The sequence below is a fragment of the Taeniopygia guttata genome, chromosome 2 (assembly GCF_048771995.1).
Source record: "Taeniopygia guttata chromosome 2, bTaeGut7.mat, whole genome shotgun sequence".
Lineage (NCBI taxonomy): Eukaryota > Metazoa > Chordata > Aves > Passeriformes > Estrildidae > Taeniopygia > Taeniopygia guttata.
In genome coordinates, this window is record NC_133026.1 from 49630828 (window position 1) to 49652349 (window position 21522).

The 21522-nt window shown below is 40.6% G+C and overlaps 2 protein-coding genes and 1 long non-coding RNA gene across 4 annotated transcripts in view; 2 read left to right on the forward strand and 1 right to left on the reverse strand.

The window, feature by feature from the left end:
• CUL1 (cullin 1) overlaps window positions 1-1669 on the reverse strand; it is a 53030-nt gene extending 51361 nt beyond the window's left edge. The window contains exon 1 of the mRNA XM_030265288.4: window positions 1529-1669. The gene's annotated coding sequence lies outside the window, so the exon portion shown is untranslated. The remainder of the gene's footprint in view (window positions 1-1528) is intronic.
• Window positions 663-21307, forward strand: LOC115493724 (uncharacterized). 2 transcript variants are annotated; one of them, XR_012054332.1, is made up of 2 exons: window positions 663-776; window positions 19773-21307. It is a non-coding gene; the product is annotated as an uncharacterized lncRNA (long non-coding RNA). The 2 variants fall into 2 exon arrangements; XR_003958641.3 differs by lacking the exon at window positions 663-776 and adding an exon at window positions 12041-13594.
• On the forward strand, window positions 822-9696 carry LOC116807760 (uncharacterized). The gene is made up of 2 exons (XM_072925185.1): window positions 822-2320; window positions 2556-9696. Exon 1 carries the CDS (start codon window positions 822-824, stop codon window positions 1857-1859), a length of 1038 nt encoding a protein of 345 aa, XP_072781286.1. The 3' UTR covers window positions 1860-2320; window positions 2556-9696.
• Window positions 21308-21522: the final 215 nt, after the last annotated feature.

The following is a 21522-nucleotide window of genomic DNA, read 5'->3' on the forward strand; positions in this document are numbered from 1 at the left end:
TTTTTTTCTCCCCGAGTAGCATCAGGGCATGTGTCTGTATTAGGGCTGAGGTACGTGATTATATATGAACATATATACCAAGGGAAAAGTTGCTAAAGAAGCCAGTAAAGAATCAAAACAAAATAAGGTACACCAAGTAATTAAGCTCTGCCCTTTCAGTGTTTAACGCTATGCCAGCTGAAACCAGAACACAAGTATTCAGATAACCTAGGGTAAAATTCTTTTCTCCTCAAAGGCATAGCTAGAGAATTTAAATACAAAGTGGGGGAGACAGTATATGAATCTACAGAGGAAAGGAGTATGTGCAAAGAAAAGAGTATTAGGTGAGATCACAAGGAAGGCTTTAATGACAGGAAAGTAAGATCAGAAGGGCAAAAAAGCATGAAGAAGGAAACGGTTACTGGGCAGAAGAAAACTGGAAGGGGAAAGGTAACAGAGGGGTAATGACAGTGCTGGAATATAACTTCAAGAGGAAACAAGAAGGATGGGGAAAGGATCCCAATCGGGACACACTTAGCTTGCAGTGGCAAAGTTACTGGGAAACAAATGAGCTGGTTATTTGAAACAAAAAATACAAGATAGTCATCTGGATAGAGACAATAAGTACACAGACAAACAAAGGGTTACGGGGCACCTACAACAGTAGGTGGCAACAAGGGGAAACCCGGCGCACAGTCCTTGAGAGCAAGAGAAACCTAGAGAAGTTGACCAAGATGAACTGTGGCAAAGATCCCCCAGCCATGATGGTACTTGAGAGCACTAGGGAATGTCTCCAGGTACAACCAAAAAGATCCTAGACAGACCTGAGTATCACCAGGGCTATGGGGATTGGTGGGATGAAAAGGGTGAAAGGAAGCAGCACAGGAAAGGACAGGGAGGACAGAGAGCAGGTGAACTCCCCAAAACAGTGCCCGGTGAGGTTACGGACAAAAGCTCACAGGGAGAAAAGAGGGGAGAGGCGTGGGAGGAGCAGGGCCTGGGATGGCTGGGGTGGGCAGTCCCGGGGCCGACTGGGGCACAGAGAGGGCTGCGGGAGGACGGGCCCGAGGTCTGAGAGCTGCCGGGGCGGGACGGAAAGGCTGGGGCAGGCACCGAGGCGCCCTAGCCATGCGGGGGCCGCGGTCACGGGGGAAGGCCGGGGTGGGAGGGAGGGAGCGGGCAGCCCCGCGGTGGTCGGGGAGCTCCTGCGGGGCCGGGACGGCCAGCGGGGCGCTCCCGCACCCCGACGGGGGCGATGCGTGCTGAGTGCGCAGCTCGCGGCCTCCCCGCTCCGGCCCGGCCCGCGGCTCCGGGGCCGGATCCACGAGCGGCCCGGGCAGCCACCGCCGCCGCCCCCGCGCTCCCGGGCCGGCAGCGCCCCCGGGAGAAGAAAGGCGGGCGGGCGGGCCGGGCCCGACCGCCCCTTCCCCCGGTCCCCGCGGCGTGACTCAGTGCCGGGCCCCGCGCCGCCGCCTTCGCGTCCTGCCGGGCCGGGCCGGGCCGGGCCAGGCCTCGCTGCGACACAACGCCGCGGCCTCCCTGCACTCACCAGCATCGCGCGTCCCGCAGAGTCAGGGCCACGTCCGCCCGCCCCTTCCGCCTCCGCCGGGCCCGGATCCGCCGCCGCCGCCGCCTCCCCCCGGCGCGGCCCGGGGATCGCGGAGGCGCCGCCCCTCGCAGCCGCCCCGCCCCGGCTCACGGCGGGCGGGGAACCGGGGCTGCGGCTGCCCGCGCCGGCAGGGCCCGGTGGGGCTGGGCCTCGGCCTCGGCCTGCGGCGGAGCCCGCCCGCCCGCATGAGCCGCTCGGCGGGGGAGGCCGGCCCACCGCCATCCCCTTGGCCTGCCCGAGGGGTCGGTGCTCCGACCCCTCCCCAGGTTAGTCCGGTGCCAGAAGACCTGAAGGATGAGCTGAAAGACTTGGAAGTGACGATTGATGAAAAACTCAACATGAGCCGGCAAGTGTACGCTCGCAAGCCAAATAGTCAATTGCACTTGGGCTCCATCCAAAGCAGAGTTGGGGTCAGCAGGGCGAGGGAGGTAATTCTGCCCTTCTGCTCATCTCTGGTTAGACCCCAGCTGGAACGCTGTGTACTGTTCTGATGTCCCCAACATAAGAAGAACATGGAGCTGTTGGAGTAAGCCAAAAGGAGGCCTCGAAGCTGATAAAAGGACTGGAACACCTCCCCCGTGAACACAGGCTGAGAAAGCTGTGGCTGTTCAGTCTGGAGAAGAGAAGGTTGTGTGGAGACCTCAGCAGCTTTCCAGTATCTGAAGAATCCTAGAGGGAAACTGGAGAGGAGCTCTTTGTCAGGAACTGTAGTGATAAGACACAGGGTAGTAGGTACAAATTCAACAAAGGGAATTTTAAGTTAGATATTTGGAAGAAGTTCTTTACTGTATGGGTGGTGAGGTGCTGGAACAAGGGAATAAGTTGTCCAGGGAGGTCGTGGATGCCCCAACCCTGGCAGTGTTTAAGGCCAGGGAAGTGTCCCTGCACATGGCAGGGGGTGTTGGGACTAGACTATCTTTAAGGTCCATTCCAAAACCTTAACATTCTGTGATTCCATGTGTTTCAGGATTACATCATTAGACATGATAAGACTTTCCTCCATCCATAGCTAAGGAGCTGCTTCTGCATTTATGAGAAAGACAGGTTTCAAAAGTGTCCTGGACACAGTGAATGGCACCACACCAAGTCTGGGAGCCTGAATGGATGGTACAGCAGTGAGTTAACAGTGTGTCTTTGTCAAGCAAGTGTTAAACCAAACTGTGAAGCTCCTCTGAGCTCCTGATGTGAATAACTTCAGGAATCATTGCCTCTAAGTGCATGAACATTGCCTTGAAAACTGATTAAAATGTGGCTTTTGTAAGAGCTTAGAAATCTTTCTGTAATTGTAAGTTTCAGAGTAGTAACAAGACAACTTGAAAACAACACTGCAGAGAGAAGAGGGTAGAAATTGAAAGAAAGAAATTTACATTGTTCAACTGTGAGCTGCTTGGAAGATGTGTGATGGTATTTGTCCTGACTTATTGAGGGATACAGAGTTACATGAACCTGTTTGCAATCTGCAAACAAATTAAAGCAGAACTATCTACGGTAGATAACTTTAATGTATGATAATAAAACATAAACCTCCTAGCAAATTTGCATCACTTATATGTGGATTGGAAGTGGGGCAGTTATTTTTTCTTTCTAAAAGTACAAAATTGATGATACAAAATCATACCAAAATTAGGACAGGTTTCAGAAAAATAGTGTTTTGGAGTCAGTTCTGTCTTATTTATTCCTGAAGACTGGAATTATATTGCTGGAGTAGTTGTTGTGAAGAAAAAAAACCAAGGTTTGTAAAAGATGCCATAAAAAGTACTTATCCTTTATACTATTATCAAGAGTTAAACCTGTGAAATTCAGTAGCTTCATGGGAAAGGAAAGAGAAATGGGGAAGCAATAGGAGGAAACAGAAGATTTCTTTTCTTTGCAAAGTGCTTCACTTGCATTCTGGTTCTACTAGTTGTTCACCTTTTCTGAAAATTGGCCTTCTCAAAGCTAATGGTCCTTAGTCATGTTTGTGCTGGAAAAATTATTTCCCTGTATAATAATGCCTTCCCATGGCCCAGCCTACTGAAGTGGACACAAGCAAAGTCACTGACAAAGCTCTTCCAATGAAACAGTGCTGACTAAGGAGCACTGTGTGAAGAACTGGTTTAATGTTCAGGGACACTGAACATTAAACCAGGAGGGACACTGTCTCAGTCAGCTGGGTGGCATCACGACGCTTATATTTTGCCTATGTAGGTACACTTTGCAAATACCATTCCTGGCCATGACTAAATTTCTGGTTTGCTGACATACATGAGTTGTAGTAGAGGAGAGTTTGTGTGAGTCAGCATCAGCATGGCTAGTTCTGCATGGTGTGTTAAACACTGGGACAGTGAGGGCAAACAAAATAGTTTGCGTGGGACAGGAACCAAATCCAAAGGAGGGTGGTCTGATCATGAAAAATAAGGACTGATTTTTCAGTCTTGGAAAGTTAGGTTTTGGTGCTGTATTTTACAGCAATTGTCTTTGCAAGAGGTAAAGGCATCATTGTTTTAAAGCCTAAAACAAGGGGACAATAGAGCTATAGATAGCAAGAAAAGTGAAAGAGAAATGACAGGAAGGGAACAATCTAAAGGGAGAAGGAAGGCCTGGATTGTGGATTGGCATGATCTTGCACTAAACTGTATTTTTTTTTTTTTTTTTTTTTTTTTTAGCTTTTGTGATTAACTGCAGTATAAGCCTGAGATCTGACAGTTTGGAGTGTTGAAATTTGTTTATCTTTTTCCTCAAGGCTGCATTATGATTTGTGCTCACTTTATAGAGACAAGGCACGGCTCTCTGATTTTATTCATGCTAGTGGTAGCTGAGTTAACACTCTGAAAAGGTAGGCCATAAAAAAAGCCGACTAGACAATTCGGACATGGTGCATAACATGGCTCCTTCATACATCCATTGAAAGAATTCCAACAGCAGGGTAAGTGATCACAGAGAGAAAAGGGAACTGAATGCAGGGAATTGAATGCCAAAATACCTATTACCAAATTACTCACTGCAGAACGGCTCATGCATTTTAAATTGTCCAATGGAATTTATGTACTTTGTGTGAAAGGAGAGAAACTTCCCCTTAGAGACTGAGGCAGCCAGAATTTCAAAGACAGATTTCGTGAGAGAAATCCAGTCTTTTTTTTTTACTAAAATGAACTTATGGTGCTGCTGAGAGGGGCCTGTTTTCAAAATAACTTGCAGGTCTCACACTTGTTGCATCAGCAGTGAATCAGCATACACTAAGCAAGAAAATTATCATTACAATGTTTGCTGTCAGTTTATGTAGGTAGCTCCCTCAGCAAAGAAGAAAAGCCTGAGTCATTCAAAGACAGAGTTGCAGTGGCTGCTAGTTGATTACTACTGTCAGGAGTCTGGGCTGATTTGGAGGGATACTTTCCCCGCTAGCTACATGTGCAGTGATGGTCTGAAAACCATCAGTAATTAATTATATCACCCCCTTGATACAGCCAGGAGGACAGGCTTGGTATAGGCAGAGTAGGTGACAACCAGATTTGGTAAAGGTTGCATGGCTGTATTAAACATCTCTTGCTTTTTCTAGCAGATTTGTTTTCCTTGGTGTTTAGGTAAGCTCCTAAGTGGTGGTTTCCCATTTAAATGCTTTATTCCTGGTTTTGAGTTGAGCCCAGTGTGCTCTGTAGCTCTGAGAGCCTTTGTTTTTGAGCTAGTGAGAGGCTGCAGGCATGTTTTTCCTCTTCTTGTTTCTTCTTGGGAGGATTGCAAGCTAAGATACAGGAAATAAAAAACAACATGTTTGGGAAAGGGATATATAGTTGTGTACAGTATGTAAGCATACTACCAATTTCTTCAGCTTTTTTGTTGAGTAGAAAATTTGAGTTTCAGGATATTCCATGATTGCTTGTAAATCAGTCTTGGACTCAGTCTCTCATGCACATTTGTATAAAGTACTGGAGAAGAGATATCGTCTGTGCTTCTATTCAGTGGAGCCCAAAAGAATATGTGAATGACAGATGATATTCCACTACTTTGCTGCTTCGTGTGCTGTCAGTCTCTGTGAAGGTGAAGAACATTTTGTGGAGATCAAATTGTTCTTCACAAAGGCCAGTCTCTGCATGTGCCAGGCTCCTACATTGAATAAAAAGGCAGCCTAGGAGCATTCACAAACATGGTAACCTTTGGTTAATCTGCCCCTTTTATGAGCACAGGTCAATGTTTTTATTGTCAAGCACTCTGGCTGTATCACCAGCAGGAACAATATGTGTATACAGATATGTGTATAGAGGGCACACAACCAGCTCTCCTCAAGCCTTCTGGTTTTTTCTCTTCTCTGACAGATTGTCTGTGACCTGAACGATTGATTTTTTTAGAGGTTTGCAGCAGTCTGAATTCCAGTATTAGAGCAGAGAAGAGGAACAGAGAAAAGTTGAGTTAGAAGGAAGCTACAACCATATTTTACTCCATGAGCACTTTAGCCTAATCACTTCTAATAGCTCTGACCTCAAACTGGGATGTGGAGATATTAAGAAGAATAGGATCACAAGAAGTGAAGCATCATTGCCCATCCAGAGCAAAGAATATTAATGTCTCTTTGGGCATGAGCAGAAGATGAGCAAATATTCACCTTTTTCTCAACTTGGAGATATTTAAATTCCAAAATGGAGAATATTTATTCATACATCTAAAGTCACACATGTACTTTGGGAATTCATAATAGACAGATGGTGGTAATGTTTTTGGTTGGTTGGTTGGGGTTTTGTTGTTTTGTTTTTTTCTTTGCAGTAATTTCTAGACTACAAGCTTTCAATCATAAATGGTCTACTTCCACTAATGCCTCTGGTATCTACTGTGGCAAATAATGCACTGATCCACTGCCTTTTCTTTTTCCATCCTGTCCTTCATTGGGCTGAAGGTTTCTTTTTCGCCTTAGAACCAAGACTTAGCATTGGTTTAACTCATTAAAGCTCCTTCTTTGTAGGAGTTTTTACAGGCTGAAAGACAACCTTGGTTATGCTTCTCTTTTTTTTCTTTTTTAAATTTTTAGTAGCAGCTAATCTGCTGCTAATGTAACAGAACTCTGTTTCATTGATCTTTAGTAAAGCTAATATTTCCTTTGTTTGTTTTCTGTAGTTATTTGATATTTTGTGATGGTGAACAGGCAGCTTTTCACAGACACAGCATGTGTAATGAAAGAAATTGATGTGTATAAACATTTTTCATAGGGGAACACTGCTCTTCGGGCTTAACTTGTTTCTTCACTACCTGAAGGACGGAGAACAAGGAAGAGCAGTGTCACAGGAGCAAGCCACAACTCAGCTTTTCACACTCAGCAGGTTCAGAACAACAGTTTTTCCTTACTGCATTCTTCCTCAGGCTGAAACTTCAGACCTTCCAAGGCTCACTCTCCTTGGTTTGAGCCCACTGAGATGCTTCACAGGACACATTCTCTTGTAGGGTAGTTAGATTCTTTCTGATCAACATTGGGTCTAACCTCTGTACATGGAATTCCTAAAAGCAGGAAGGTCTAGTAAGGTACATGGCAGGAGATTTTTCATTTGACAGGCTTCTGATTTTTCATCTGACAAGCTTCTGATTTTTCCTTCAGTGCCACGATACTTAAGAGTCTATGTGCTTAAACCTTATGGTTTAGGTCTTGTAGAAGTCTAAGAAAATAGCTGGAGGAAATATTTGTATGCTAACTTCTCACTAGCTTGACAGGTAAACATAGTGAATTGTAATATATTAAATATGTGGGTACAAATTACAAGAGGGGAAATTTGAGTGAGGTATTAGGAAAAAGGTCTTTACTGTGAGGATGGTGAGTTACTGAACAGATTGCCTAGGGAGGTTGTGGATGTCCCAAATCTGGCAGTGATCAAGGCCAGGCTGGATAAGGCTTGGAGCAACCTGGTCTAGTGGAAAGTGTCCCTACCCATGGCAATGGAGTTGGGAGTAGGTGGTCTTTAAATTCCCTTCCAACCCCTTAACATTCTGTTTCTAAAACAATCCCTAAGAGAATGATTTGTAGTAATTTAATGTGTTATCTGTACGTATCAGTGCATGGCATCAAAATAAGATGAATGTTTGCAGGAATGGTAAGAAGACAGGTGGTTTGTGTGGTCAGGAAATCAGATGATACCTGAAAAGCTGACTGAAATGTAGCCTTCGCCACAGAAATCTCTGCAAGTCGCTGCTTTTGATATTTGTGGTGTGGGTCTGTGGGTACCTATGACAGTGACAGGAGCTCCAGCACCTTCTGGGCATCTACAGGCTTTGAAGATTGCTTTTTCCATGAAAAGACTCTTGCTGTGGGACTGACAGTGAGGCTTACGAGCAGACACATCAGCCAGTGCCAGAGGACACTGGTCCTTCACCTGGCATTGCAAAACTCAGCAGTGCTGCCCTTTACTAAACATGCAATATGTTTCTTTAACACAGAGATTTCAGTCCTTTCCCTCTTTGCTCCCATGGCCTGGCTCTTCTCCCAGCTAGGGAGGTTACTATTTCTTGAGCCTTTACTTCTAGGGTTGCTTCCCTTTCAGTACCAATTCAGGACCTCTCAGGAACTGGAAACAAGCTGCTCCTTCATGGCTTCTGTTTCCTGCCTTTGCTTATGAACAGCTCTGGCAAGAGCACTGCTGCTGCAGCTTCTTCCAGCTTTGCCCAAATGCAGCTCTGCTGTGTCTAACTGGTGTCCTCAGCACAGGCCCTCCATTGCACTTACCAGTGCTGCTGGAATGTGAGGTTTGTTTGCACTAACTCAGGAGCTCACTGGAGGCATAGATACAGGCATAGGTATAGATGTGTGCTTGTGTGCCTGCATCTTTTCTTCCTGGTTGTTTCTAAGAGATCATTATGCTTGTTTTGTACCAGGAGTGGGCAGAGGCAGTAGCATCTTCTGCTGCTGTTTTCAATGTGAACAATGGTGTTTTGCCTAAAAGAACAGTTTGTTCAGACAGACACAAGTGTTTCCTCGTTTCAGATAGGAATCCATCCATCTTCAGTAGCCTACACCAACGTCTCCAATGACACACTGGGTGGCTTTCCCTTTTCGCCCACAGACCACTCAAGAAGAAAACCTTATGGGGGGGAGACCAACAGTCCTTATGCATTCCAAGGGTGAACAAACGTGCTGGGGTGATATGTTCTCAAAGCCACAATCTCTAGAGAATGCATTCTCTCTATAGAATACAGGATCCTTTCCTTCAGTGATACTTATCTGAGATGTTTTAAACTGATCTACACAACTGAGTTGGTTATTTGTTTTCCTTTAGTGTTGCAGGGAAAACCTGTTCAGTCCACATGGTTTAAAGCAAGTTGGGATCTGAGTGCTTTACTGATCTGTCAACAACATGAAATTAAGCAGCAATCAGTGAAATGTTGCATTTGAGATCAACAGTAGTAATACAACAGGTAAACTCCCAAACTAGACATATACTCATGTTAATGAGCACCAGAAGATTTCTAAACCCCTTCTGTAACAAAAGCAGAAGAGATTTCTGAAGTGCTCCAAGCCTTTCCATAAGAAAGATATGGATTGTGTAAAGCCTTGGTGAGAACTCATTTACACCCATGGTATAAATTCCTTTCTTTACATAGTCTGGATATCCAGATGAATTTACAGGGATGCCTTGCAGCTGTACACAATGTGTGGCCTCCAAGGACAGGGATGGCCTCATGATCACAGGGACTTGGTCTCTAGACTTTAAAGGTTCAGTAAAGTCAAAACCTTGAATTAATTTTCTATACCGAGCTAGTATAATCGCTGAATGTCCAAAAATAGTTTGTGTGATTCTTGTCTAGATCAGACAGATTTTAGTGATTTGCCTAATGAGAGCTGCCAAAATGCCTTAATGTTCCTATCTCAGAAGTCTGAGAGATACCCGATGAATTTTTATAGCTTGGAGACCCATTCTGCTGGCTAATAGCAACTACCTTCACATTATTGCAAGAAAAAGGTGGTAGACTTAAACTCAGTACAGCAAGTAATCACTTTTACCCTAATTCTCTTGTGTTTTTTCAGAGTGAAGTACATAAAACCCAGATAGTAACAGATGATGTACATTTTCTTAAAATGGTAAATTACAAGTCAATTATGAAGGAATTAAAATTGCTGTTGTAAAATAAACCAAGTACATTGTGTTGTTTATGACTGATGCTCCTAGTTATTTGTCATTATGTTTTCTTTTTTAATTCAACAATATACAGAGGATTTTGAGCATATCATTGCAAAATTAGCCCACTTTGCTGGATAATAAATACTCTTATCTTTTTGCTAAACAAAAGACTACATAAAACGAATAACAGTAGTATTAGTATGGGAAAAACCTAGTGCTCCAAAAAGCCATTGTAAGTACACTTGAGCAATAATTACCGGCAACAATGCCTCCACTCCTTGAAATTTATCATAGAAATTGTGATAGCACTAAACTTTATTAAAATCTGGGACAGTTTAGGATGCCATCTACTTAGAGAAATTACCAAAACACATTTACCCCCATTAAAAATAAAGACACGAAAATAGCCCCAAAAGCTGAAAATGTGCTCATTTTTCTCTGGTTTTGTATTTTGGTTTCTAGAAACAAGTTATTCTCACATAGTAGTAATAATAATAATAATAATAATAATAATAATAATAATAATAATAATAATAATAATAATATTACTACTACTACTACTACTACTACTACTACTACTTCACCTATCTTTATGAGCTTCATGCACTTCAGTTTTACAATATAGCAAGATAACAAAACAAAATGTTTTGTCAAGAGCTACATGTAGCTACAAACATGTGTTTGCGCCCAGATGCTGTATCCCAGGTAGGTGTTATATCACTATACACACTCCTTGGCACTATGCAGATCAGTTTTTAACTCCTGTCAGCTTTATTTTTTCTGCTGAAGACGCAAAATAGCATAAACGTTGACCTTTTAACACAGGCTTGGCAATATGCTTGGGAAGGATTACTTATCTTTAAAATCATGGCAATTTTGTAGCATCAGAATATGAGACTGATGGTCAAAAAGTACATTACCCCCACTTCTGCACCAGTTAAGGCTATCAGTCAGGGTCACTCTATGTCAGTAAGGAAAATAATGGTAAATAATACAAGTGATTCCCAAGGCAACTAATCCCGGGGGGACAACATATGAAAACATTTGGAAATAATTCTAATGACATTAGAGTTAGTAAATCATGCAGGTGCTTTGTACACCTTCACAGTACACACTGTGTGTGGCCAATTCACAAGCTGTAGAGTTATAGGCTGAACACAGACCAGCTGCTGGACTGCAGACATCTTATTTTTCCTCTGTTCTTACCAGTAAATATGATACTGATTATTCCTTTTGTTTCCATTCTGTGTAAGATGACTTGATAAGCTGAGACTAATAATTACCAAGATGCTGTAGCCAACATGTGCTGGGCTTGCTGCTCAGGGTTTTGGGTTTTTTTTTGTATTTGCCCTGTTCAAGAAACGTGTCCAGTGGATTTTCGGAGAATATTTACCATGCTTTAGAACACATAAGTGAATAAAATGTTAAGTGTGGATTAGTTTTCCACGTGAATAATTTTGGTTTTGCCAAATATTTAACATCAATGTTGTTGGTCAGTGTCTGGTAGTAACTGATGCATCACTGCTGCCAAGCTCCACCACAAAGCTTCTATGTACTCAAGCAGGGCAGCTGGTGTAAACATGCTTGAGATGCTAAAAATCACTCCCTTTTGACACAAAGGTGAACAACTTTACATTTAATTTGAAATATCCTGAATACGAATTGCTTAATATTGGAAAAGCAACTAAGATTTATTTCAGTAGCAGAAGACTACCATTGCTAGTAGGCTACACCCTAGTACAGAAATCTCCAGGAAAGCTATTTCTGTCCAAATGAAGGAAGTACACACAGAGAGATTTTAAAATGTGAATCTACATTTTTGCACCTTATTTTACTGAAGTATAGTTAGTTATTGATCTGGTTTTCAAAATATTCAGAAACTAGCACTTAGCAGAACTATTTGTTAATATTTGTTAAACTGATCTCTAGTGAGCCAAAATTTTTCATAGTGACTCAATCACTATCATTAAAGCTTCCATTACTTCAGAACTGTGGTCTGTTCTCAGTTTACTTCTGATTAAACAAACAGTAAAATTATCCTAACTTTTAATAAAGTGATTCATATATCAGTTTTAATTTTTTTTTTCAAAGCAACACTGATCTCCCATATAAAGATCATGTAAAGACAAGTGTTTCTTATTTTGTAATGACCTCTAATTTTTTATGGATTTAAGGAGCTCTATGAAAGTATTCTTACTGTAACTATCTTATATTAACCTAATTCCTTCTTGTTAAGATTTTGAGAATTTAGTTAAAGGTAGGAATTACAGACTTCTACAGATCTTGCTCAATTTATTTTGGCAGACGTTTTTACAAAGCATTACAAATTACTTAGAGACACTCTAGTCCGGGCTGCTTCACATTGCTGAGGCTGGTCAGAAGGCTTGTGTCGTCTTCTTCAAGGACATATGTTGCCTGTTGTTTTTGTTTGCTGTCCCTGACATTTCTACCTTCCAAAATTCCAGGCATCAACAATCAGTCTTATTAAATTCTTGCTAAATAAAAGCTGTAAATGCAGCAATGGGAGGTGATGACGGGTAGGTGCTGAGCTCTGGCTCCAGCACAAAGCACAATCCCTGTGTGCCATTAGGCAGTGAGAATCTGCATATGTGTGGGGACAGGTGGTGAAGAAACAGGATTCCCACCCTCTCTGTTGCTCCCATGTGCTGGTTATTAGGATATTTTCATCAAAGAGGTCATTAATGGACCAGTGTTGCTCTACACTGAAACGTAGCGGTGCCCAGAATAGATGGTGCCTATGCTTTCAAAGACAGTGGATTGGTTGAGGGGGAGGAAAGGAATCTTTCAATAATGGTATCTTAACAGGCATGGTTTCTATTTCTGTGTAGCTGGAGGGGTTTGAAATGTCCCACTTTTAAGCTAGAAGTATATTGTATAGCACAGAACAACTCTTCAGAGTTGGATTAGTTATATTGCCTCATATTTGTGCAGTCAAACTGCATATAGATTGACTTTTAGAGGTGCTGAGGAAATCTAAGTTTCAATGCCTGCTGTTGGTATTCAGCACTGAAGGAACTTTATAGAAGTGCCTAACAATTATTGCTCCAAGTTTGAAAATGTGATCCTTTATAAAAAAGCACAGAAACTTAGCTAGATTATTCTTCAATGACTTCATGATCATAGTCTTTGGTTGCAGTGTGATCCATATAGCTGTTGTGCCTTTTCAGCTCTGAGCATTGCTAGTGGAAAGTGCAAAATTCTATGAAGCAAGTTTTTATAGCAGCTCATGATGGATTGAAAAGACTTGATTTCTCTTAGGGGTGTGAGCCAGAGAAAAACTGATCAGTGAAAGAGTCGAATTCATGGTGCTAGTTGCAGGTGCAGTCTGAATTTCTGCAGTATACATATAAAATGCCAGAAGTATTTGCAGAAATATTGCCTAACAGAAGGCAATCAGCTGGTCTGATTGAAGCCATCAACACACCAGAATAAACCAACAGCAGGAACACCACAGCAACTAAAAAAGCATATTAACATTGCTGTTTAACTTATAAGATCCTGACAAGAGAGAATCTAAGAATCTTTCAGTGATAATTTTGTGTAATTCTCTTCAAAGTGCATCCGTGTTGTAGGGAGGCACTATTTTTGTAAGAAACTGCAAGAGGCACTGAAATTCTAAGATACTGTTTTTCATATCTAAAGATGAAGGCAAGCACACAGGATCCAAGCCCCTCATGCATTAAAGAGAAGTTAGGCATGGACATGGTGTTAAAAATACTACCTGAATTGCGATTTGCAAGTTGAAATAGATAAATTACTTTTCAAAGGCCTGCAGGAACTGATTCCCTTCCTCTCATTTCTTTCTTTACTAATTCTACAGAATTTGCTCTGGGAAAAAAAAAATAGAGAAACCTTCAGTACTGAAAGCATTTGAAAAAATATGATGAGTCAGAGGAAAAATGTATTGCAACCATTGGTGAGTGATGTACTGGTAGATGGAGGCAACACAGAGAATGGGTTATATTGAAGTAACACAGAACTGTCCCTTTGCCTGAATGCTCCCAGTTTGACAGAGATGGGCAGGGAGCTGGTATTTAACACTGCAGTCCTTTCAGTACCTCATACAGCACCAGGAACTGTTCACTACCTCTGTGTTTAAATGTTGATCAAAAGCAAATATTTATCAACTTCACCACCACAACCTGTGCAGCGATTACTACATGCAGGAATGTATTTCAGCAAGGACTCAGCTACTTTGTGAATTGAGGTTGTTCTCCATTCTATAGCTGTCAATGAAGTGGGCAAGTTTTCTAACCTCTCTTCTAACCAGTGATTGCTGAGAGTTTTAGGGAAACAAGTACCAGTGAAAGCTGAGTGTATGTTCAGTAGAGGAGAGACAGGCACCTTACCTTCATGCTGCTAAAGTAACGTAAATCCCACTGACCCTGCCCAACAATGGAAGTTCTCAAGCCTACTATTCTCTTACCTTGTTCTAGCTCTGTGAAATGGTGTCAAAGCCAGGAATAGGAAGGGCAATTCCTCACCAGAACAGGACAGATATTGTTGGCTGTGAAACCACCCCCATTTTTTATTTTCATGGGCAATTTTAAGCCTTCTTCATTGGTTATGAGCTCTGTCTCTCGTGCTGGGTCTAGCACAGTCAGACAAGAAAACAGTGACATCTGGACCTGCCCAGGGAAACAAAATGCCCAGAGAAATAAATATGCCTGGGGAAGAAATTTGTTTGAAACAGAAGAAGATGAAAAATTATAATATTATCTCAGAAAAATACTGTTTCTGCATTAATATTATATTAAATATTAACATTTAAACTATATAGTAATATTATTGCATTAATACTTATTAATGTCAAGTTTCTGCATTTTTAAAGACATGTTTAAAAGTTATTCAATTATTGTTGTACAGTAATCACAGAATCTGCTGCAATGGCTTTATAATATTGTAACCTTCTTATGTACTGAACAATGAGGATTTTAGCTATGTAAAGCTAAGGAGTCCCAAAGCCATTACTGATAAACTGTGTAGTAATCATGACTTTTTAAATAAGGGTTTTCCTTCTTAGTAACTTTCTCAGTCTTTGCATCTCTGTCATTAAAAAACAATGTAAGTCACTACAAATATTTTCTTTTTCCCTTCTTTCTATTTTCTTTTATCCTTTTTTACTAATCTTTCTACTTCATGACCTCATTGGTTTTTTTTTTACCATTTAAATCCTAAATGTTTTAATAGGCTATATGGCATTTTCTATCAAAAAGCAAAGCAAAGCAAAGAAAAAAAATAGTTCTGGACATTTATCCTTGATTTTCTGGATATTCTTCATTTCTGAACTTTTCTTCTCTGGTATTTTGTTGCTCTTATGAAATATGAAATTAACCTTTTGCATTTCACTCATTCATATTTATCTTTTCCAGTTATCAGTGTCTTTCTTTTTACTGCCTCCTTAATCTTCCAAACTTGTTTAACTCTATCTTCTGTCTGGTTTACCTTTGAGAATCATGAATGATAACACTCAGAACACAACAGAAAATGTTCAGGTTGACTTCAAATACTGAAAGACAATCCTTGGAACATGAAAAAGAGAAGATATCATTGGTGTGGAGGATAGGCTCAGGGGACAGTTTCAATTGATCAAAAAGTCCTTGATCTTGGAGAACCACAAACAGAAGATTAGCAATGTACAAATTTATTGGATGGGCTTATTAATGCCTTTGGTGAATCAGGTAAATAACCATAGCTCTGTTTTACAATTAAACACAGACAAGAAATATCCTATTCCTGGTCCTAAACTTGATATTCATCTAGGCTTTATATGCTTTTGTAAGATTTCTCAAGGGCAAATTTCATCAAAACAGATAACAAGGTTTACAAAGATGAATTTCTAATTGTACTGAGATGTATCTCAATTTAGTAACCTAAAAGAAAAACGGCAGCCTGATTATCAGAATTATTGAGTACCCACAGTTTTTTTATAGCTTATATGCAGCAACTAAACTCAGTGTCTCTGGCAAACAGACCAACTTTATTAGGGTATCTAAAGTCAGGCCACTGGTTTTGGAATATTTATCTGCAGGAGGTCGGTACAAGTTGCATAGAAAACCTGGGAGAGCCATCATTCAGATCTCGGGTTTCCAGATGTCAACTCTGTTCATTAATCATGGGTCATCCTTAGGTTTTTTAAATATACATAGTGCAATAGTACTGTGGATAGTCTTACAAAATACAAACAGGCAAATAATTTTGTATGTGGCATGCCCAAGTTTTCATAGGGTGTCTCTGTCATAAGCTCTATTTCATCTTGCATTCCTGCAGACATATCATTACAGAAGGTAAAGTAACATACCTGGCAGAGGCTTATAAGGATGTGGCTGGGTCTGTTTACATGTTAGCTCCATATCATCTGAAAGCTGGATTAAGTCCATACATACACAATAACCTGTTTTGGCAGTGCCTACAGATGGCATCAATAACTCCTTCAAATTCCTTCCTAGATCTCAAAAACACAGTGAAGAGACCATGATTATTTATGAAAGGCATAAGTGAGATCTGGAGAAGTGGGGTGGTTAGTTTGTGCTGCAGCCAAAGGCAGATGCTGAACCTGCTTCCTGTCCTGCTGCTGGGCAGGTCTTTGGCCATGGTGCCTGATCTCAGCAGGATGGCTGCCTGGATAAGGGTAAGTGGCAGCAGCAGGAAAGGGGCCAGTATGGAAGCAAGAAAAGCTCAGCCAGGACTCGCCTGCCTTTGATGTTTCAGCCTTGGGAGAAGAGGTGTTGCCTTTCTGGGGTTGAGCAGGGACCTTTGTGAAGCCTATGTAAGGAAAAGGAGGGAGAGAGGCAGCAGAGGTTGTATCCTTGCTGTTCAACAATTACATGTTCACTAGGCCATAGCAGTTGTGGAGTGGAAAGGAGGAGCAGACCCAACCTGAGCTGATTAAGCTGTTCAGGGGGATTGAGACTGCAGGAGGTGACACTGAAAAAAAAGACTAACATGCCAAAATAGCATCCTCTTAATTTTATCTGGCTTTCTAATCAGATTTGCTGTGGAACAGAAAGAACACATTCACTGCTTGGTATTGCCTTAAATAAATTAAAATAATGCTTAGAAAGTGCTACAAAAGATGCTTAAAGAAATGACATTATTCACCTGCAAGATTCTTGTCTGATTTTATCTTTTACAGTGATTTCTGCATTATGATTTAGAAATGGAAAATTATGGATGTGCTGTGATTTAGAAATGGAAAAATATTAGCGTAAGTTATATATGATCCACCAGCTATGAGGATAAAACTGATGGCTGTTCTGGGGTGCTTGTTTTTATTAGCAGGAGTGTTTTGTAATAACCCAAGCATTCTAAGCAGGGCAGATGCTGGGGATGCTATCATACCCAGGTAACGTGGGACAGACCATGACTCTGATTTGATTGCCATTCTAAGCCTTGGCTTGGGCCATGACTTAGATGTTGTGGCTTTGGTTTTGCTCCCCCTCGCCTCTGGAATGGTGCAAATAGAAATAAAATTAATCTTATAAATCCAAATAAAAGCTAACATAGAAATACCAAGGTCCTAAAGATATTTTATATATAGATATATGTATATATATGTACATTTAATACAATCTTTCATGAACATTTTTGTCCCCACAAAGACATGCTCCAGCTTACCAGGAAGGCCACAGCTGTCTTCTTCAAGAAGAAGATTGGTTTGTTCTTGGCTGTTTCTACATAGATGCCAACATTTCAATAAGCTCATGTTTAAAAGATTTGCAGACAAACTTTTGTCTTCCCCCTTGCCCTTTCCTCCCCTGCTCAGCTGCTGCTTTTGCTTCACAGATGGCATGGTGCTATGTCCCCAGTTGGAAATGAGAAGTAAAATGACCATTTTAAAGACATGAAGCAACCCACATACTAGACTGTCTTCAAGCCTCTGTGCCTCACAGTGGTACCCAAGACATTGACAATATCTTGGTCCGGCTACATGTCAGCTTTTTCAGCTGCACATCTTTTTTAATAGATCTGGAAAGCTCCCATTTAAAGAGCTCAGGGAGAGGGAAGATATCCCAGATTTTTTTGAAAAATGGTTCTCATTCTTGAGGTTTTGCTATATCTAACACTGACCTTTTCAGTTTCCCAATTCTAATGGCATATGTTGTAACCATCTATGAATCTGAACCTAAGGAAGAACACAAAAGGAAAATACACTCATAAAACAGAAAACAAATTAACGCCTAAACAGTTTAAATAAATGCCATGTTAAAATAAACAATTTCAGGTATAATTCTTGTGGAAAAGCTTTTAAAGAGTTCAATGAAACTGTAACAGTGTTATCTCACTAAGTAATAATTCAGTTCATTTCTTCTCAGTATAGCAAATCTTTTGAACATAAGCATGTCTCTTCATACTTCTAAGGAAAGATTAATAAAACTTAAAAGGAGAAAAAAATACCCACACCCTACACAGGTCTCAAGCTCTCAAATTTAAAATAAAACCCTAATTTTTTATCTTTATTGCACAAAGACTTTGAAACACATTTGCCTAGCAAATAACATAGTTAATTCATCCAGTCAGTTGCACAAGTCAGGTAAGTTCAGTCCGTTATATGACGAGTGCACCAGAAGGTATTAACAAAAATGAACCCTCCCCAGTTAGAGTACAATGAAAGCTCTTGATGATCACACTTTGTATTGCAGAGCCTTCATTTTCTTAATTTTGTTTCAAGGTGCTCTAGGAGTTTCTATGTGCATATTTTATTTGCATTTAGGAACAGACACAATTTAATTTTTTTTCAGTTAATTTGTTCAAGAATCACTGTTCTTTAAGTTTATATAAGTACCCATACTTATTAATTTAAAAAAATGCAAAAAACTTTATATATTGTCTTTACTGTTAGCAAATACTTTGTATTGTATTTTGAGATCTTAAAGGTGCCAATCTGTTATCCTTAGTATCATTATTTTCATTTAATCTGGAGATCATTAGCTGTTGACTTCCACATATTAAACCAGGTCAGCATGCTCCATGATGTACAACTGAGTACTGGAAATATTCTTTCTTTGTGTTACTTCCAAATACTGACACAGGAAGGGAAGATACAAAAAATATTCTGGTGAAAATAAAAGTCTTCCTATTGACATGGAGATGGGAATAAATCAAAGTCAATGCCTTTAAAATGATGTCAGAAAGTGTAACTGGCTAAAAAACCGTGAGCCAGTGCTCCATGAAAGCAGAACAATTTGGGGAGGAATATTTTCAAGTCTCTATACTTCATATTTGGTTGTAATTTAATTCCATTTCATCATTTAACAAATGCTAGGAAATGGAAGTAATGCCCTCAGGTATGTGTCTAGCCAGCCCCTGGACTAAGAAGATACTGGCTGCTCCTGTGTCTAAGACCAGCTCCATGAATATCCTTTCACTGTCTCATCCTGACTTCTGACTGGAGACCTGTCCCCTACAACTGTTAGGCACCTATAAAAGGTCTTATTTACCCCATAAATTCATGTTACTCCCTATCTTGGAAGATAAGACGTGGGCTTTTTGTTCTCATTTATCCAGAACAGGTATAGGTGAAAGGTGAAAAAAAAAAGCAATTTTCATAGTGCTCCCAACACAAGGGATTGCTTCTTAGAATACTGTGTAAAATAAAAACAAATTATCAGCAATGTTGATAAAATAAATCTTAATGTTATGTATAGGACAATTATTTTCAATTCTAGGTGCAGGGAAGGACTATGATATTTTTCAGACATAGACATGAGTGTCAGTATATGTGCAGTTATCAGCTAATAATTTTTCAAAGTATTTTTCAGTGTGCCTTGAAAGAATAGAAGATGAATAGAAAGATGATCAGCAGTGAAAGGCAAACATGGGCTGACTTCCAGCTGTTTATTGTAATAGTAACCGTTGGTCAGATGCAAGTAATATATCTGTATTTTGCACATGCAATTCCACAGAGACAAGTAGGATACTTTTGATTTAATGCTCTCAGAGCATAATCTCCATTCTGATCTGACCAGTGTCCCTAAATGCAATTTAAGTAAATACATATAATAAAGATTTTTTGTTAAAGTTATGTATGTATGTGTGGTGAATTTACTTACCACATGTATGTATTTATTTCTTTATTTATTCATTTATTGCAGGGGCTATCCTGGAAGTATGTCATTATATCTCTTCTTCTGAGAGAGGAAGAATAATGAAGTCTTTCATCTCCTTGGGCAAATTCTTTGGTCTGGCAACAGGTAGCAAGAACTTCTGCTCACCCTGCAAGTACTCTACAAATACTTGCAAGTACAGCAAATACTTGCCTTCAGAATGAAGTAGCATCAGTGCCAGGTGTTTTCAGGTCATTCTGTGCTGCAGAGGACAAGAAGAAAATGCAACCCATGGGCCATTCTGCAACCCTCTTCCACTTTTCTTGGCTTTCTTGACACAAGCGAGAGCATATACCTATAAAACATGTACCCTGTTTGCAAAATCCATCATGGTCTCTTTTGGTTACTGTTGCTTGGAAGAAATAAACATTTTTCCCAAACCCACAGCAAGCTTCTCCATGAGGAATCCAGGGCTAGGTGAGAAATCAGAGGCATTTTGCTGATGTCTCTTTTTTTATTGACAACTCATTGTCACTTAATCATTCATGCTACATTTAACTACCTTAGCACAGGACCACGCTAAACACAAGGCTGGCTGTGTGATTGAGAAACAGATTGGATTAGCAGCAGTGTCATTTGGTTTAAATGAAGCAATAGGACTGATGCAAAGTATTAGCTTAAGATAATACCAGCAGTTCTAGAAACAAAACTTGTGCTAAGAAAACTGAAAATCTGGGAGTAATATTTTTAAAGTGGGCAAAACTTGCCTGCATTGTATCTTCTGGCAGAGCAAAAGCTGGCTTTGAGAGTCTGTAATGGGAATATTGCAGGCTCCAGAGCACTGTCCTACAAAGTCTTTTTCATCACTGTAAGTATGGTACATTGCTTTTGTTTATGAATCTTCTGCTTATAAAAGTTTGATTGAAATAGTCCATTCTGTATCCAATTCTTGTGTACATGTATTTTAGTATATGCAAGTGCACAAATCTCGTGCACATGTACACACACACATATGTTCTATGCACATTTGAGGACAGACTCAAGCTCACATTATATACACATACTTAGAATCACAGATGGTTTGGGTTGGAAGGAACCTTAAAGGTAATCTAGTTCCAACCCCCATGCCATGAACAGGAACAACTTCTACTAGACAGGTTGCTCAAATCCCCATCTGATCTGCACTTCTGATGTTTTTTCAGCCTGAATATGTTGCTGAGGAGCACCATGGTGTTACAGTATAAGTGGCTGTACAACTTAACAACAGAAACCAAGCTGATGAGAGAATGTCATGGGTCACAGCTTGGGCATTGATGGAGATTAAGCATGTCATAGATTAGCTCAAAGTAATCCAAAAGCCAGGAGTGCCTGCTGTGGAAACTACAACCCTTCCATAAAAATGTAGCACTACCACTTGTTTGCTTCCAGGAGTTCTTTATCAACAGCCCTGGTCTAATGTACTTATCAAGACTACCACACATTAGAAAAATAGCCATCAGACCATGGCTGAACTACCATGGTATTTGCCCAGAGGGTTCTCTCATGCATCGTATACAAAGTTTAAATAAAAGTCTAAGAGAGGATGCACATGGTTCACAACCTTTTCTGAAATTTCTGCTAACTGTTTAAAAAGTGACAACAGCCCATCTTTCTAACCCCAAAGGCACAATTTGCATGAGTTATCTTTACAGAATAGGCTTGAAGAGAAGCATTCCCAGGCAGCTGATATATTCAGGAGAAAATATCCTTGCAGTTCCTGAAATGCAGAAGGCAAGTTACTGTCTGCTTTAGATCTTGT

Excerpts from the sequence above, each read along its gene's own strand:
- LOC116807760 (XM_072925185.1), top strand. The coding sequence starts at position 822 with ATGGGGATTGGTGGGATGAAAAGGGTGAAAGGAAGCAGCACAGGAAAG.